We start from the raw sequence: 18,558 nt of genomic DNA on the forward strand, positions 1-18,558 counted from the left end.
GTGGAAAAGTCAACTACCCGTGGGGGCAACTTTGTTAAGAGTTGATGGTAAAAAAGCATTGCCCAAGCCAAGAGATACTGAAACCAAGGAAAATACACACTAGCCAATATTGCCAATAACAAAAGGGGGCTAATGCAAGATATTTAAACTCTGAAGCATATTGTCCATATTGTAAACAACATTTGGTACAAACTGGGATACAAACACATTGTCAAAACCAAGGGAGAGGCAGGAAGTGAATCTATCCTTATCAGTCTTTGTCGACTTGTGCAGTTGGGAAACAAGAGTGGCATAAAGGCTGCCCTTCTGGGAACAGATATCCAGAACGAGAGGAGCATCATTCTGCAGAAGAATATTAAAGAGCATCAATGTGAATCTTGGTTTCTCTGAAAAGCTGTTGAAAGTTTTGAAGCTGACATTTTTGGAATGCTTTGAAGTTGTGGTAAACTCTTGTCAGTTGACATTGACCACAAAAGCACTTGTAGTAGTAAAAAGCTGTTCGGGCAGGGGAGTATACATGGATGGTTAACCTTTGGAGATAATAGACCTGGCATGGAAGCAGGCCAAGTGGAATTTGAAGGAGTGCTACAAGGTGGTCTTGACACAGACATTTTATGTTGTTAGTGATGCCGGAGAAAGAGCCGTGGAATGCTGTTACAGAGAATTTGTATTTCTTTGAGTTCTTAAAGTGGCAAATCATCCTGACGGAGGCAATCATTGTTGCTATCAGGGAAATTAGAATCTATTTAAAGAAGAAGAAGAGAATCATATCTTTTGTGTTGGAATTTTCTATTGACAACTTGAAGCTGCATCGAACTGTGTTGGAACTTTTGTTTCTGAATCAGAACTTCCCTGTGTTTGTTCTTTCTTGAACTGTGAGGCAGAATCACGTTTAAACCTGGGGAAGGGGAATTTGCCCAGGTTAGGAAAAGAGACTATGGTTACATTTTGAATGTCATACATTTCCTTGTTTATTTGTTGTATGCGTAGGTGTGAGGGACAGATATCCTTTGTAACAGTGTTTCCTTTAGTTTATTTTAGGCAGGGAAATCCTCGACAGGGTAGGGATAGTGAGGTGTTCATCCAACCTCCTAAAACAATAACATTGGATTTATTGAGAAAACTTTACACTGTGGTCCACCTCACATTTCTGACCCCCTCACACTACCTTCAGGGTTGTAGTCCTGGGCCTCTTTTCCTGTTGTCTCTGGGATTCGATTGTAACCTTCCTGTTCCAGTCTTGTTTTTCATCCACCCACCTGGCCCTGTTTTGGGCCAAACTAGCCTGCCAAAACCTTCCTATTCCTGGCGATTTCCTTACCACCTCCTCCTGCTGCTGGAAACATCTCCTTGGGCTGGCTACCTTTTGCTGATATTCCAACCTCCTCTAGATTCCTGCAACCTCATTTGCCTGTTGCCACCTAGTCCAAGTCTTCACCCTGCCCTTCTCTTTAGGTTACCACTTTCTCCGAATTCTCCCACACTACCACCACCTCCTGCAGTGTTTCACCCCCTTTTCTCCCTATTGTAACCACATACTCCAATCTCCTACCACCTTCTCCTGGATCCTGCTCCTCATCATTTCCCCTCAAAAGCCTCTGATTCTCCACAGTTCCTGTAACATGCCCCAAACTCCTCCAACTGTCAGATATAATGTACTCCAAGAACAACCCACACTCAGCAAACAGGACTGTCTATACTGTTCACCCCCTCTCCCGGGCAGGCTTCACCCCCTCCAACCCCCCACCCAAGTGTCTCCACTGGGAAGGTGTAATTGAGTGAGGGCTGGGTTTGATTGTTTTTTCTGCATGCGCAGAGACTACTTAGGGGTCAGGGGGTTGGACCAAGCCTATATCGGGCTGGTCAGACATCTTGGTTTTCAGGTTTGTGCCTTTGGCCCTCTCTGAGGCTGTCTGTACTGATTTGATGGCTATGGTGTCTCTAGTATAACAAGCATGCTAAGTGTTTTAACTTTTCATATTCATTGGCAGGGTTGTGCGAGCGGGGCACGTTACACTTTGGTTGCCCAACATGCCATTTGATCAAAGTGTAAAACAGGTGTTGTAACTCTGCTTCCTACTATCTTCACATTCAGTAACTTACGGATTGTAAATAGTGTATCTGCAGAACTTTGGTGCTCAAAGCGGGTTCTGCAAACTTGCGCAGACGAGTGCTATAAGGTGCCGGGAAAGCTGGCACCAGTGACAGTGTCAGCGCTACCTTCATTTATAATGTGCAAATTGTTTCCCTTAAAGTCCTTCTTTACAAAACAAGAGATTTGGGTCTGACTGGGGCATGGTTCAGGTTCTCTAAGATGGAAAAGGGAGGTTCTCTCTCAATAGCATGCCGAGAAAAAACGGGGTTTTAGTCAGTGTTCATGTTTGGAGGGGGTGACATGCCCCGACAGGCCAGTGAGGTGGGACAAGACAAAGATTCTAGGTTCTTTGTCGTAGGTCTGTTTATGGTCACATGCCATAACACAGTTTCCTTCATACTTTGGCCTCAAAGTGAGGGTGAGTGTTGGAGCAGGAATAGGCCTCAAGGCAGGAATGGGACTTGGGGGATGGTGGGGTGGTACTAGGGGTAGGAATTGAGATCACACCAACGCTGTCCCTTAATGCACTGCACCTACTGATTTGTAATGCTTTGTGCTGCTCAAATATACCTTAAATGAGAAAAATAATTTCGTAATCAAAAACATGTTTTTTTCAATAAGAACTAACAGAAGTTACATAAATGAAACATTGACTGCAGTTTACCATCTATGGGCCCATGGTGAGGTCCTTCTGAGCACATAGCTGTAGCGTTGGGAGTTGTAGTTCATGAGGGTGGGGGTGGGGCCAGGTGTGTGGGGAGGAAAGTGACGAACGGGCAAAGGGAACAAGAGAGAAGTTTGGAAATGCTACAAATAAAGAAGTGTTGCGGAACCCCTTCCGTCTTGGCCTTTCTTTCCCATGCAGCGAGGTCCGTGTGTGCTGTCTGTAGCAACCGGAGGACCCGGTTTGCTGGCAGGCATTCCTACAACTGGCGACGAGGATGGCAACCCACGCATGCGACCAGTCCCTCTTTCCCCATGCCAGCACGTCAGTTAAGCAGGAACTCCAGACACTGCCGCAGAAGCAGGGAGGGTGGATCCCAGCAGGAGGCCTGGACACTTGGCCAGAGGGACGCGGCTGTGAGTGCAACGTGCACAGGGAGCACACCCTGGTCAGGCTATGGTGCTCGTGCCTCGCAGCGACGGCCAGTGGCCACGAGGGGAGCCTCAACTTTCAGTTGCTCATCGTGGGAGCTGGAAGATTCGAGTGAGGGACAAGTGCAGGCCCAAAGCACACGTCAGGGGTCTGGAAACAAGCGGACAACACACTGCATACAGGGAGTTCTGGTCATTTAAGGAAAATACTGGAGAGGGGTTACCATTATGTTGGATCAAGACATTCCGGCTACTGTGCCAGTGACCCCACAACAACAAGGAAGCCACTGGGTGGCAGACTCCCTGGCTGTACAGCTATCAGGTGTGTTTGATGTCACTGACAAAGGTAATATGAGACCAAGATGGGCCAAGTGGGTCAGGGATTTCGCCCTATACATAGGGGCAATTGGCCCAGTGGAAGACGCATGCCAACAGTGCCTTCTAAAACTAGTAGCGGGCCTCGCCACCAGAGACATAATCAATGAGCTTCTGGCTGCCTTTCAACACAATTCAGGGCCTCAAGACACCTCTAGCTACATACTTTATACCCCACACCAAAGTGGACTATGAGAAACATCTCTTCCATACCGCCAAACAAGCCAAAGGGGAGACAATGCACGCCTTCCTAATGAGGATATGTGGGAAAATGAAACATTGTGATTTTGCAAATTACTGGAACACGGAGGTGCATCACTCACAAATCATTGCTGGATGCGTATCACAATCATTCAGGAGGAAATTACTGATGCTCGCGTGAGCAGAAAGGGCCATTGACTCACAAGTGGAATCCTTTGTGCGCCATAAGGGACAGGCACTGCTGGCTGATGGCGTCCACAAGCTAGCAGGGCCTACCAAGCCCCTGGTGAACTGTTCTGCTACAGATGCGACTGCGAGTACCCGCATGAAGGCTCGTGCTTGGCTATTGGGCAACAGTGCCTGGACTGTGGAGAAGAAAATCACTTCAAATGGGTGTGGAGAATGACATAAGCACATCCAACAGGAAACGTCAAAGGCCTGCTGTTGCTGACACCATGCATACGACCACGCAGTCCATCACACATGGGAAGGAAAGTGAGAGGAGAGACCATGGATCGTGGAGGAACGGCAACAAAGAGAAAGAAGAGAGGAGCAAACAGAGAGGGAGAACAGATGATATCAGACTCCGTCGACAAGGTTGACCTGCTGCTCGAGACATCACGTCAGATATCGGGCAGTACAATCTCCATCGGACACTGAGCAGAGCTCCTCAGAAGGGGAATAGAGGAAAAAGGATACCTCTACACGCTGGGAAATCAGAACGTGACCAAGCACAGCCTCACACTTCTGATTCTGTCAAATGAGAAGCAGACGGAATTTCTCATCGACACAGGTGCAACCGTAAACGACATCAGCTAACAGATTTATCGAGCACTGCCACACACGCCCAGTCTCCAGCCAGCGGAAATGGACATATATCCATATGGATCAAAAACCCAGCTGAAGTGTTTGGGACAATTTGAAGCTCAATGTCGCTATAAAACTCAAAACCGAGACATTCCAGTGCATGTGATAACTGCTCCAGCGGAGTCGGGGTGCATCATGAGCTTCAAGACAGCAAATGAGATGGGCCTAATTCAAATCCTGTAGAAGCTCATGGTCCACAAATATAATGACACATGAACACATCAAGCTCCACATTGACCCAGAAATACGACCAGTAGCGCAGCACTACAGGGGAATCCCGGTAAATATCCAACCACAGGTAGAGCAAGAGCTCTGCAAACTGTTGAGCCAAGACATCATTGAACCTGCATCAGGTCCAACAGTCTGGGTGTCCCCAATCATGTTGGTCCCAAAGAAAGGGTCAGACTCCATCCGGCTGTGTGTGAACATGAGAAGGCCCAACAAAACCATCAAGCGGGAGAGACACCTAGACCCTCACATCACAGACATGGTCCACCTGTTAAATGGCGCAACAGTCTTCTCAAAATTGGACTTAAATAAAGGGTACCACCAGCTGGTCCTGAGCCCAGAGAGCAGGTACATCACAACATTCCTAATGCATCTAGATTGTACAGGTACAAAAGACTAAGCTTTGGTGTTGCGTCGGCAGCTGAAATTTTCCAGGCAGAAATCCACAACATGATTAAACACATTCCGAACTGCATTCATTATAGCGTAGACATCCTGGTTTTTGGCACCACCACAGAAAAACATGATGATGCCAGTATGCATGGCATTGGAAGCTGCACACCTAACTCTGAACAGAGAAAAATGCGAATTCAGAAAAAGGCACCGTCTGGTTCTTCGGTCACATTTTCTCAGCCAATGGGATGATGCCTGCTCCAGAGAAAGTACAAGTACTAAATGAGACAGCTCCACCGACAAATGTTTCTGAATTGAGATCCTTTCTAGGCCTAGCGAGCTACTGTGCTCGGTACATTCAGGACATTGCGACGGAAGGTGAGCCACTGAGGTCACTGACAAAACAACATGCCCCATTTCAGTGGTCCAAGAAATGCCAGGCAAGCTTCATATCCATTTGTGACCGGATAGCGAGACCAGAAAACATGGCCTACTTCGATGCGGACAGGGACACCGAACTGACGGTTTACGCAAGCCTGGTGGGCCTCGGGCCATCCTAGCACAGAAAGGCCCACAAGGGACAGGACAGAGACACGTCTGATACGCAAGCAGAGGTCTGTCCCAAACAGAACAGACATACTCGCAAGCAGAGAAAGAAAGTGTAGCGGTGTTATGGGCCTGCAAACATTTCCACTTATTCTGATATGGGAAGCCTTTCACTATCATTACCAACCATCAAACGCTGCTGTTTCTGTATGGCCATCCTCAGGCGAAGATGCCACCCCGCATTGCCCGATGGGGTCTGAGATTACAAAACTACTCAGTCAATATTATTCACAAACCAGGGAAGGAGGCCAACCCAGCAGACTTCTTATCATGACACCCCAGACAAGAACATGACCTGGAACCATCAGTGGCAGAGATATCTCATACAACTAACTGTCCCGAGAGGGACTGAACCCCTGGAACTGGCAAAATTGGAGGAAGACTCAGCTTTTCAAATAATAACAGAAAGGCTGAAGACCTGCAAATGGTGGGCCATGAAAGATAGGAGCAGAGGAGAAACGGAGGAAATAAAGAAAGACATAGACAGCCTACTACTAGTAAAGGAGGAGCTGGTGCTATCCGAGCAGGGCTACTACTAAAAGAAAACAAAATCATCATACCAAACTTGCTTTGAAAACGAGTACTAGGGGGAATAAAGACAGATGCTTCGCCAAAAAGTATGGTTCCCTCAACTGGACGGTATGGTGGAAAATCTTCTAAGAGAATGCCAAACGTGCAGCCTCATCACCCCCACAAGACACCCCGAACCACTGAACATGTCCCCACTACCAGAAGGGGTGTGAGAGGAGGTTGCTATAGACTTATTTGGTCCGATGGAAGAGGGGAAATACGTAGTAGCAGTAATGGATGAATACTCTAGATATCCAGAAGCGCAAGTAATCTCATCCACAGCGGCACACCACGTAATTCCGGTGTTAGACAGAATCTTCAGTGCCTACGGCGTTCCGGTGCAAGTGAATTCGGACAATGGATGACCGTTCATGAGCCAAACCTTCCGTGAGTTCACAGAATACATGGGTTTTAAGCACCATTAGGCCAATGGCATGATTAAAAGATTCATGGTCAATCTAAAGAGGACATTACAGATATCCAAAATGATGAGATAGCCCTACGTGCAAGTCCTTCATCAACTACTGAGGGACTACAGAAACACGGCCCGTAGTTTGGCAGGAAAGTGTCCAACAGAAGTAATGTTTGTGCGTAGCGTACGCACCAGACTGCCTCAACTCAAAAAGTGGTTGGTGACCGCCAGGAGGATGACCAAGAGATGGAGACCAAGGACCTCCAATCAAAAGAAAGGATGAAAGCCCATACGCAGGTGAAAGCCAACACACTAAACCATCCACGCTGGAGATAGGGGACGTAGTGATTGTGAGACAATTCAGGACCAACAAAGGGGACACTTTCTTCAATGAGGAGCCCCTCATCATCACTGAGAAAAAGGGCTCACTCGTCACAGAAGGGGATTGACGCCAAATAACAAGAAGCTTATCACACTTTAAGAGAGTGGTTGGAACCAGTCCAGAATCGAGCCACGGTACACAAGAGGACGAAAGGGAATACTCCTCAGACTAATCATATCAATCAGATGGAGAGGAATCGGACATCTCAAGCGAAGAGGAGGAGAGACGGGATGATCTAAGGGAAGTGGCACATATAGAAAACTCCTGCCAGCAAAGGGCTCGAGCCAAACCCTGCAGACTAATTGAAGAGATGGGGTAATTATTTCCATTGTTAAAATGTTGTGGGCAGTTAATTTGGGGGGAGGTGTAGCATTGGGAGTTGTAGTTCATGAGGGTGGGGGTAGGGCCAGGGGTATGGGGAGCAAAGTGATGAACGGGAAAGGTAACGAGAGAGAGAAGTTTGGAAAGGCTACAACTAAAGACGTGTTGAGGAACCCCTCCGTCTTGGCCTTTCTTTCCCGTGCAGCGAGGTCCACAAGCGCTGTCTTATCCACCCGGTTTGCTGGCAGGCATTCCTACAATAGCCCTCATAATATTCACTTTCACCTCGCTTATGGTCTATGGATGTAGAATATGCACTTTATATGCAGTCACTATTTTTCAGATGTATCTTTCACGTTGACTTCCCCAAGATAAATAAATGGCCATGACTCACAAAGGAACAGCTCTGATATATAAAAACGTATTCCATTATTAATTTAAGTAGGATGGAGGGGTGGCTGAAGGTGTGGGTGTGTAGTGATGTATGCCTGTGTGTACATAAGCAGTAAAAGGTATAGTTGACAGAAGAAAGGATGCTATGAAAAGTGCATGCACCGTTTCCATGCAATGTCAACACATTATTTAAGAGTTGAAATCTATAAACATAGATCTGAGGCACAACACAATAGTAAGACACCTCACAGAATAGTATGTAGCAAAGCAAATACAGCCCAAAAGCACAAAGTCAACAAAACATACTACATGAACTTATTAAGGTCAGGGGCGAGGAAGCAATTATTTACACCACTACATAGCATGTTGGTTCTTGGAGGTCCAAGCTCTTTCTCTCAGCATTGGCACAAGCAAATGGGCTTCACTTATTTATGATCCTATGCCAGCCGCGAGACCGGCACCTAGTGTTACACTATCTATAAAGAGGGCCTGCCTTGGAACGAAACCCACCAAAGTTTCACAAGGAGAGGGGCATGGGATGCCTTCCTTACACTAGTCACCACACAGAGTTGAGCAGTGGTTTGACACAGAGCCCATACCCTACCAGGAGATGAACACAGGGATGGCTCCTGCTACAACCCCAACCAGAAGGTGGGTAGAATCTGAGATCCGCTCAACCAAGAAACAGACACAGGTCTGACTCAGAATAAACTGAAACAGAGAAAGCTTCCTCACACCTTAGGTCTTCCAGAAGATGGAGACAAGCTGCATTGCACCCTTGGGAACATGAGGCCACACCTGTGTATTGAAGTGACCTCAACGTAACACCAGGTCCGTAGAACCAGAGGTACCAACAGGCCCTGTCACCCGGCCCAGAATGGAAGGGGCACCATCCAGCAATACAATTTACAGAATTCACCACTGGGTCATGTGAATAACCCACACCCGATCAGGCAGTAATCTGAAACATGGAGAAGGAAGACCCCGGAGATGCCCTTAACACGTCCCCGAAGCCAAGAATTACCCTAAATACTATGGCTAGCCCAGGTTATATGGACATGGACTACATCTCCCATAATCCCTCTCTTCAACTGAAGGAAAACCTGTATTTGACTAAAGAAACAATTGTATATTAAGGGGCAAGAGACCTGGGAGAAAGACCTGGGCACCTCATGAAGGTGCTTTACTATGCCCCAAAGTGATGGTCTTAGGGAATCTGCACCCCTTCACTATTAGATACCTAGTGGGGAGGGGGAAAAAGCGCAGCCCTTGACTGAACAACAACCAAACACATGGAAAATACATCACTTCTTCCCCACACTGAGGAGAGACCCAGGAGGGAGCAAGCTCAGAGCTAACTTTCTACAAGCTCTGATGTGGAAAGAAGCCTCTGCGGCCACTTTCTCCATTGAAAACTACTGGAGAAACACCTTCTCATCATATACAAGGCAAGAGGTTTTTCAGCCTCTGCAATGGTTAAAGGGGCTGCAAATCACATACACACTAACCTGCAGGCCACAGAAAGCATCTACATTGAATCCAGGGGAAGGGGTTTCCAGAGAGTCCAGCAACCAAACCCTGAAAAGGAATCCAAGATGACATCTGCCCTTTCTAAAGACTTCATACAGGGGCCCAAATTTACAGCGTCCCCAAGCCAATGAGCATGCCCAACAGGTCATGTTACAATCCAGGAAGTAAGAAAGGCGATATTCAGCACAAGTCCTATCTACGGGTTAGCTCCCAGGCCAGCCGTGTGTGTATTTGGAGATAGAGAAGGAGTGCGTTTAGTAAAGGCAGGAAAGGAGAACAGAAGGTGATGGAGTTGTATCAGGAGGCTGGAGCAAGGCTGTATTCTGGAGAGAGATGACCAGAGGGCAGGAGAGGATGTTGGAGATAAATATGGATTTGGTGGCGAATGAAGAGGGGGGTGAAGGAATAACAGAAGGATTAAAGTGGCAGGAGGGAAAGCTAAAATAGAGAAAGGTGGAAGATTGACACTTGCAGAGAGTAGGGGAGGGATCTATTAAGAAGTAGGGGGCACATGGCATCCAGAGTGAAGAGGAGTAGTGTGTTCAGGAGGAGGTTGAAGCTACCAATAGAGGAGAAGACAACAAGGGCAAAGGAGATCAAAAGAAAGGGGGCAAGAAGGAATCCCCTGGATAAGGAAATGGGAGGTACTCAGAAGGGTGAAGAAGAGGTGAGAAATAGCAGAGATAGTGAGGAGGAGATAAAGAATCTTAAGAGGTCAGAGGTGGCATTCAGGGCGGAAAAGAGGGGCACACTGAGAAGGAGGTTGGAGAAGTCATCAAACTGAGGAGAAAGAGCTGAGGCAAAGGAAGAAAGCTGGAGAAGAGGGCACATTTAGCCGTGAGCAGATTGCGGTTTAATCCTTAGCTGCAAAGATGTGAGTCTGTGGTGGAGGGAGGAACAAACATGTGGTGAAGCGTTAATATAGGGCATGAGAAGCACAGCAGAAATCAGGAGCTGAGACAGAGGCTAGAAGGGGTCTAATTAGGACCAAGCATGAGTGGACACATTGAGGAGGACAATGAAAGAGGGATGTGGCCAGTAGTGGCAGGACTCTAAGAAAGGGTGGTGGTAAGAACCGTTTTAGGAATCTGTGATGGTGTCTCTGAGGTGACTTAAGCTCAGGGCCTCAGTAAAATTTCAGCTATATTGGCCTCCTGAGTGAAACCTACTCATGGCTGCGGGTCCCAGTATGAGACAGAGAGATTGTCTGCCCACTAAGCCCATAATGGAGAAAGTAGATTGAAGAATATGAAATTCAGACTTTTATTGGAACTCAGAAATGTTATCATTTGACTTCAAGGAGAAGCCATTCTGTATACAGTAGGGTAGGGTTACCAGACATTTGGTCGAAAAAAATTGGTCGACTGGACAAATGGTCGAACCAATTTGGTCGAAAACCAAATGGTCGAATTTTTTTTATTTTTTATTTTCACCACTTTGTTTCGGGGTGGGGGGGTCCCCCCAACCCCCTTTTTTTTTCTAAAAAACCCTTTTTTTAAAAAACGAAAACCCGAAATATATATATATAAATAATTAAAAAAATTAGACCATTTGGTTTTCGACCAAATTGCGTCGACCAAATGTCTTTCGACCAGTTTTCAGTCAACCAAATGTCTGGACTCCGTAGGGTAGGACACTTAAAATAAACTTCCACCCCCCTGACAAGAGAAAATAAACTGTTTGAAAATTGTTACGTCATGTGTAACCCTTCGTTACACCTCTCTCACACTTGGTAAAGAAACAAAGGCCTGTGTTCACATTCATACTCTACCAACTGACTCTTTTTGCCCCCATTCCAAACAGGACATGGGCAGAAGCTGCCTGCCAAGAGATGGTACATGGTTATCTCCAAGCGTCCACTAAAACATAAGCACATAATCATTCAAACCCCATCACTGTCAAAAACCGTAAGGTTACCCTTCTGCCATCCCAGCCATGGAAGAGGAATGGGCTACCCTGCTTAACACATCCATCCAAGACTGGTTTAGCTTACCTCCTGGATCCAGTGGAAGACCTTCTACTACCAGGCAACGACATGACACGTCTGAAGGTGCTGGTGTTCAGTGCCAGCAGCTGCAGTGTCTAGAAAGAGAGAAGACAAGACCAGCATGTCACTAACTCAACACATCCATTAATAGCGTTAATCCATCACCTTCAGTTTGAGAAAGCTACCAACCCCTTCTTTACATACTGGGATTTGTGACAAGGTCCCTTACCTGACTTAAGGGGCTACAAGGACGGCAAAGCCAGGAGCCTGGTACCCCGTCAAGCCAGTGGATGATGGACCCAGGGGAGGTACAGTGGGATACCATGGTCAGCTTCCCTTACTCCCCTTTGCATGGCAAGGGACTGCCACAGGACCACCCAGAACTCACCCCTTCCCATCTGAGGGAGCCGAAAGTTCCCTCTAAGCAGACCTGAGGCTCCATCATAGGAAAATATTATTTTCCATTCAAGGGCAATTATTTAATTCACTCTACATCAGTAACATGTTTTGGACACAGTTACAACCACACAGGCAACAACACAGCAGGCATTTCGCAGAGTCCAGGGAACCTACAGTGAACTCATAAGTTCCACGGATAAAGTGTTGCAAGTCTGCGACTACCCAAAGGCAGAGAATGTAACAAAAAAAATGAGGTTACAAAAATATTGTTACTCAGTGGATTATGACACCGGGGATACAATGTTGTATTTCACCAACTGTATAGTACTCTGAAGGAAAAGGAGAGTGTAAGCAGCTTATTTCATGTGTTTCCAACATTTAATTAGCACAATGGAAGCACAGGGGACCTTGGATCTGCACATCCAGTAACAAGGAGGGTCAGAGGAGGAAAACTAACTTCCAAGCTGCCGGTCAGGCCATTTATAGACTTGGTCCAGCCCCTTAAGCCCAAAGCAGCATCAGGAGCCCTCAGGAACAACAGCCAATCCAAGCCCTTACCCAATTACAAGCCACAGATTCAAACCCTTACTAAGAGCACCACCTCGGGGAGGGGGGGAGACCACAGAAAGAAAATAAAAAGCCCCAATTTATCAGTGTGGGCTGTTCGAGAAGGTTGTGGCAGGCAATGGAAAAGTGTTTGCATGTGATACAAAGAGTGATAAGGAGGTGTTGAAAATGAGAGGTCGAAAAGACAGGATGATGTGGAAGTAGCAGCAGAGGAGGAGGTGGGATTATTAGAGGTGGGGAGGGTAACAACAGAGGAGAGCTGCTAATGAAAGAAGATGAGGTGACAACAACACAGGAGTTGGTGGTAGTAGCAGCGGAGGATATAGTAGCAAGAGAGATGGAGGTGGAGGTAGCTGATGGATCAACTGTTCAGAAGAAGGAGGACAACCCCCTAGACAGAAAGGATAGGAAGGTATGAGGCCAGGTTGGCCCAAGGCAGGCTGAGGAAGGGGGAATGACACCCAGTCAGGAGAGGCAGTCAGGAGAGGCATAGTCAGCTAACTAAAAAGTGGGCCATGAGTCTTGGTGTAGGAGAGAACACTAAAATTAAGGAAATGATGGGTGCCAATCGTCAGTGGCAGTGCCCCCCGGAGCCTTCTCACTCTGAAGGAGAAATTGTGATTATACCATCAAATGGTCCAAGAGACATTGTAAATGACTGAAAGGCCTTTTGCACTTGAGGACCTAGTTTGAGAGAAAGGGTTCAGGTACCAATGGGAAGCATGAAACGCCACTGGCAGGTGGGACATTATCACACTCTTTGTAAGAGATGTAGCCTATTGTTATTTTTCATCCTGTTTTGTTGACTTGTATATCAATTAAAGTTGTGAACTTTTCGTCCACATATCGCTATTTTGTGCACCCTGTGTGGGCATCCTGACGGAAGCTACACAAGGCAAAAAAAGAGTTGATGGAAGACAACAACCCAACTCTGGAAGGATTAGGAGCCATATACAGCAAGTCACATGGTTGATACCATTGAGTGATTAACACTGCGGTCGTCATTTTTGTGCCTGCAGGTGGACCATGTGAAGGGCCCTGCCTGATTGTGCATCTATACAGTCATGCTATTATGCAAAATTCTGATCAGCCTCTGAACAGAGTCAAGAAAGATCAGGAAAGGCTGCAAAAACTTGTGATCTGCTTCGGGTTCATTCTCCTTCCCTGCATGTATTTTTAACAGAGATCTATAATGGTGGATGTCAAAGCAGTATTGGTGGCCACTGTTGCCTTATTGATTCCAACAAATTGCACCTGGTTTCTGCAAGCACAGAAAATCAAGGAACAATTTGCTGGAATCCTGCCAAAACACACATGACAGAATGCAGATTCCCGTCAGTGTGAAGACTTGGTATATGTGTGCAATCCAGACACAGAAACTCTGCAGCAGGTGCACTTCCTGCCAAGGTCAACGGTCAACACCAGAATGGCTTTAAGAAGATTAAACAGCGAACCACTGATTCCCTTCTTTTTTCCTTGCATTTTCCTCAATGCAAGGATGCCATAAGAAAGATTAAAAGAAAAATGAAGAACCACAAATGGGATGCGGACTCTCATTCAACCGCAAAGGAGATCTGTTAGGGAGCAGACTAACAACATGGCTACATTTGAAATTACTGCTACTAGAAAGTTCAGCTTGCCCGCTGTCTGCACTATGTACTATACAGACCTAATGAGGCAAGTCACTCCTATTTGCTCTAGCCGCTCATTGGTGGAATGTGAGAATAGTATGAAGTTAATGAATCAGAAGACCTCTGTGTACCACACTATCTGGCTCGTCTCCCTCTCGGCTCCAACCTCCCAACTGTTCTGACATTTGCAGAAACTTTCCTACCTCCATGTTTCTCATCCATCAGTGCCCCTTGAAGCACTTTCTGGAGTGGTTATAATCCCTCAGAGTAAGAGATTTGGGGAGGGTGTGGAACCGTGAATGTGCTGAAGCAATCTGATCAGGCACAGAAGCGTAGACACCAGGTCAGAGGTCCTCTGTGTCCTCTGTGGGAGCTGTTGTGTGTCAAGAAGGTTGTGGTGAATTCCACGTTTAAGGTCATATGGTGATATTTATATGAGGTCATTTCAAACAATAAACAAAACAAACTATTCCAAACATAATGTATTTCATGTTCCTCATCCTTGCACAACAGAAGTAGTTACTCAATTTGTAATGATTATGAAATGTGCTATATGCAATAAATAATCACAAACTAGATTTCATCTTTCACAGAAGAGCAGATTGGCCAGTTACATTTTTACAAATTACTTTAAAATATTCACATCTTGGTTACAAGTAGTGTGTGGTGAAGGTTGGATTTGGAGGGATTTGATACATGGGGTAGCATTTGGTTAGCATTTGGTTAGTTGTGTGTTGCTTCTATCTTGTTGCGGCATTGGTGGTTTGGAATTATGTAAACTGGTAGTGTGTGTGTCGTGGGATCCTGCATTTGGCGTTCCGAAACTCATGAGTGAGATTCTGGGGGGTGACATCACAGACTACCATCTACTTGTGCAGGTGGTTCGTGGCAACATGAGATGGCTGGAAAGTCCTGATCATATGTACAATGTTAGGATCCTCCTGAATTGCTTCATCTAGAAGAATGCAGACTTGGCCCTTATACCCACTTGAGACTAGGTGGAGATCAGCTTACCAAATGATGCCGAGTTCTTGAACCAGGCCCAAATGGGAATCATTTCCCTGAAGAATGTTGGTACTGGACAGGGTGTGTGCATTTTTGTTCATTAGGAGTTTAGGCCGAGCACCGGGATTTCCATCCTGTACCAAGTTAACTTGAGGCTGTTGTGTATAGCTTCTGAAGGATGCAAGTATACATTATTATTTGTCAAAATGTTGTTGTCTGTTACTATCATGTCGCAGCAGTGTATGCAAATAATCTTCCACTGCTATGATGTCACAGAAAGGGAAAATAGTGCTTTCTCTGCCTCTCCTTAGAACCCAGGATTCAAAAGGGCCCCAGTGGCATCCCTTGAAGCACAGAGCATGACTCCCTGCCAGGGGGAGAGCTGCAAGCTTGTCAGATTTCCAGAGCTGTGGCGCAGGTGCCAGTGCTTTCCACCGTTGGCATTAGGTGGTACCTGTCTGGTAGCAATGCCTCTGTAAAGTTGACATGCTCCAGCAATGTTGTGTGCCGTGCTCAAAGGCAGGTGACGGTAAGGAATGATGTTGCAGGTATAATTTTGTATCTTTGGGGTTGAGGGAAGAGGATGGAAAACATGAACTAGGTGGGGGAGGGCGGACAAATTATACCAGTCTGGTAGCAATGCCTCTGTAAAGTTGACATGCTCATTGATCCAGCTATGTTGTGTGCCGTGCTCAAAGGCAGGTGACGGTAAGGAATGATGTTGCAGGTATAATTTTGTATCTTTTGGGGTTGAGGGAAGAGGATGGAAAACACGAACCATGTGGGGGAGGGCGAAAAAATTATAGACATTGTTTTGGCTTGGTGGAAGGAGAAGGGAAACCCCTTGGGAGGTGGGGGAACAGTGGTAGGATTCCCAGTCGATGTATACCTCAGTTTAAAAGTTAAGAGAAAGGGAAGATGAAGCCTTAAGTTATTTCAGCATGGGAAAAACAGCACATTAATATGGACCTCGTTCTTAAGTTTAACAGGGAGAGAGATTCAGAACTCTGAAAAATCACCAAGTCCCAAACAAAGAAAAGAGAAAAGGACAGGCTACAGGTATTTTAACAACTTGTCTTGGGAGGATAGCTCAGGGGCATCGCGCTCGCCTTGGAAGCAAGACGACACAGAGCTAGACAGGTTCGAGCCCCTCTGGGTATTAAGCAAGTAAATAAATAACCAATTGTAAATTATAATTATAAATGATGTAAACTAGGGTTTCCCAAGAGTTTTTGAATTGGAGGAGGGTGGTTAGTAAAGCCGCCTTGTCGTCTTGTTTTTTGCCCGTATTGAAATCAAGAAATAATTAAACATGGCTGGACAGAGAATGGTTCTACACTTATTTCTTTACTTACAATCCCTAACGTCTAAGAGGGGTTTCCATGCCTCAAAACTTAAAGGGTCTGTCAGAACGTCCTTCAAAGTAAATTCCACCGTTGTGTGTCACAACCTACTTCTGTCCCTCACACTACAACTAAAAAGGTAACTAACATAAAGTTCCTTCTTTAAGGAGAATGGCTCCCATCTCCTGCTTCTTATGTGGGGTTCAACAAGATTTCCCTCAAAACAAATCTACCAGGGGGAATGACAGAGAATGGCAGACCTAAGGCACAGAGAGCACTGAGAGTGCCCTGAGAGTGCACTGAGAGCTTGACACTGAGTTATTATATATAGAAGGGTAAGTTTCCCTATTGCATTTAGTAAGTAGAATGCAGGGATTCTGATGAAAAGTAGTCCCCAAGCATGCTATGACGCAATGTTATGTAAACTTGCAGATCAAAGGAGTAGAGAAAATATGTAGAAATAACTCCCTGAAAATCAAAAACCTAAAATAAAATCCAAGAAGAGAAAAAATTCCCCTGAAGAATGTCTGTGCATTAAATGAGCGAGTCCGAAAGAAACGTGTGCATGTAGGGCAAATGGAAAAGATAGAGTCCTATCTAAAATGACAGGCTTGAAAATATGGCTAGAGTTGGTAAATATGTATTATAGAATGGTGTAAGAAATTATATCAGCTGTAAAGTTCTAAAATTAGTATTGTATGCAGATTATTAGGTAATTATGAAATGTTGATGTATGTACTGCAGGTAAAACGTTCATAACATTGTTATGTATTTTATGCACTTAATGTTCACATGACACTGTAGCACTTTGATATATCAGTACTGTATAGTGCTATTAGCTCTAAGCAGGTGGGTGTTTGGCAGGTTGATGCAACCAGAAGTTGTTTTTAAATGAATTTGTATTAAATACAATTCGAGAATTATTATTAAGATATTCGTGAGATTAGAAAGCTAGTAGATACTAGTGTGTTGTGTAGGGTCATACATTCAGCATAAAAAAACCACATGAACCTGATGTCATTTTTAGTTGCAAGCGGTAGGTTGCCATTGGGAAGTCGAGAGAGGACCACTCAATAGAGCTCTATGAGGAATGGGATCACTGATTAAAAAGCCAGCTCTTCCCTGCTTTACTAAACTACAGCACTTTCAATGTGATGATGGTGCAGGAGGCAGTTACCCAAAATAAGTGCCTGAAATTAGGACCATCGACCCCTGAACCTCAGAAAGCGAGTGCGCGAAGGGGCTAACAGGGCCGACATTCGAGTGGCCGGACAAGAGAAGCCAATGGCATGAACAAAGTTAAGTGTCTGTTTGTGTGTTGTGTGTACATGCCAACGCGGGAGAAGATGGGGATGGGCGGGTGCTGCGATGGGGTAAAGCCAAGTCGGCCTAATAAAGGGTGGAATTTGTACACAGATCTGTGATGATATGCATGAGTTGAAGATGTGATGCATAGTGGGAAGTGCATGAATGAAGAAGCAGCTGAAAATAGCAGAACATTGGCACAGCCTTAAAATATTGCTACATGGCCAGACTGGAATCCCTAGTAAAGGCAAGTTTCTTGCCTTTACGAATGGAGGCATGCTCCATAGGATTCTGGCCAGAACTGAATAATAATAAAGTGCAGATCTGAAATTCAGATGGAATGAGCGCAAGTCAATTTCTGGACATGCAGCCCCGAATCTGAAACAGAGAACAACGTCTCAGTCCTGAATCGAACTAAAATCTATGCATGGTCCGCATACAAGAACATGTGAAATTCATGATGACGTAATAACTCGGCCAATGGAAACAAATATTTAACAACAGATGATACAGGAAAGACAACTGGGGAGTACACAAGTGCATGGCCCGGTGGGGGGCCCGTAAAGCGATAAAGCTACCACCTGCTTCCGGTGCTTACCCCCCAAAAAGAGGCAAATCACTGAAGAACAATCACCATATCCTACAAGCATCTTCCAAAGATGTGGTGGACAATGGGCGATGGCATACAATAGTACCAAGAGATCCAGAAAAATCTGGTCACAGTCAATTTTTTGCCCACCACAACCCTGAGACCATCAACTCATTCCGGGGTCTGAACTGGTCAAACCCTGTCTCATAACCATCAAGTTTACAATGTTTTTTTGTTTTTTTATTGTTTTATGGTTTATTAAAA

The 18,558-nt window shown here is 45.6% G+C and overlaps 1 protein-coding gene across 4 annotated transcripts in view; it reads right to left on the minus strand.

Annotated features, from left to right (window-relative positions):
• SNPH (syntaphilin) overlaps positions 1–18,558 on the minus strand; it is a 451,962-nt gene that overhangs the window by 162,346 nt on the left and 271,058 nt on the right. For all 4 annotated transcript variants that reach the window (XM_069650923.1, XM_069650926.1, XM_069650924.1 and 1 more), the window contains exon 3: positions 11,462–11,550. In XM_069650923.1, the coding sequence (XP_069507024.1) occupies positions 11,462–11,505 (44 nt within the window). In that variant the 5' untranslated portion in view covers positions 11,506–11,550. The remainder of the gene's footprint in view (positions 1–11,461; positions 11,551–18,558) is intronic.

This window comes from Ambystoma mexicanum, chromosome 3p (assembly GCF_040938575.1).
Source record: "Ambystoma mexicanum isolate Mex_15411 chromosome 3p, UKY_AmexF1_1, whole genome shotgun sequence".
Classification (NCBI taxonomy): Eukaryota; Metazoa; Chordata; class Amphibia; order Caudata; family Ambystomatidae; genus Ambystoma; species Ambystoma mexicanum.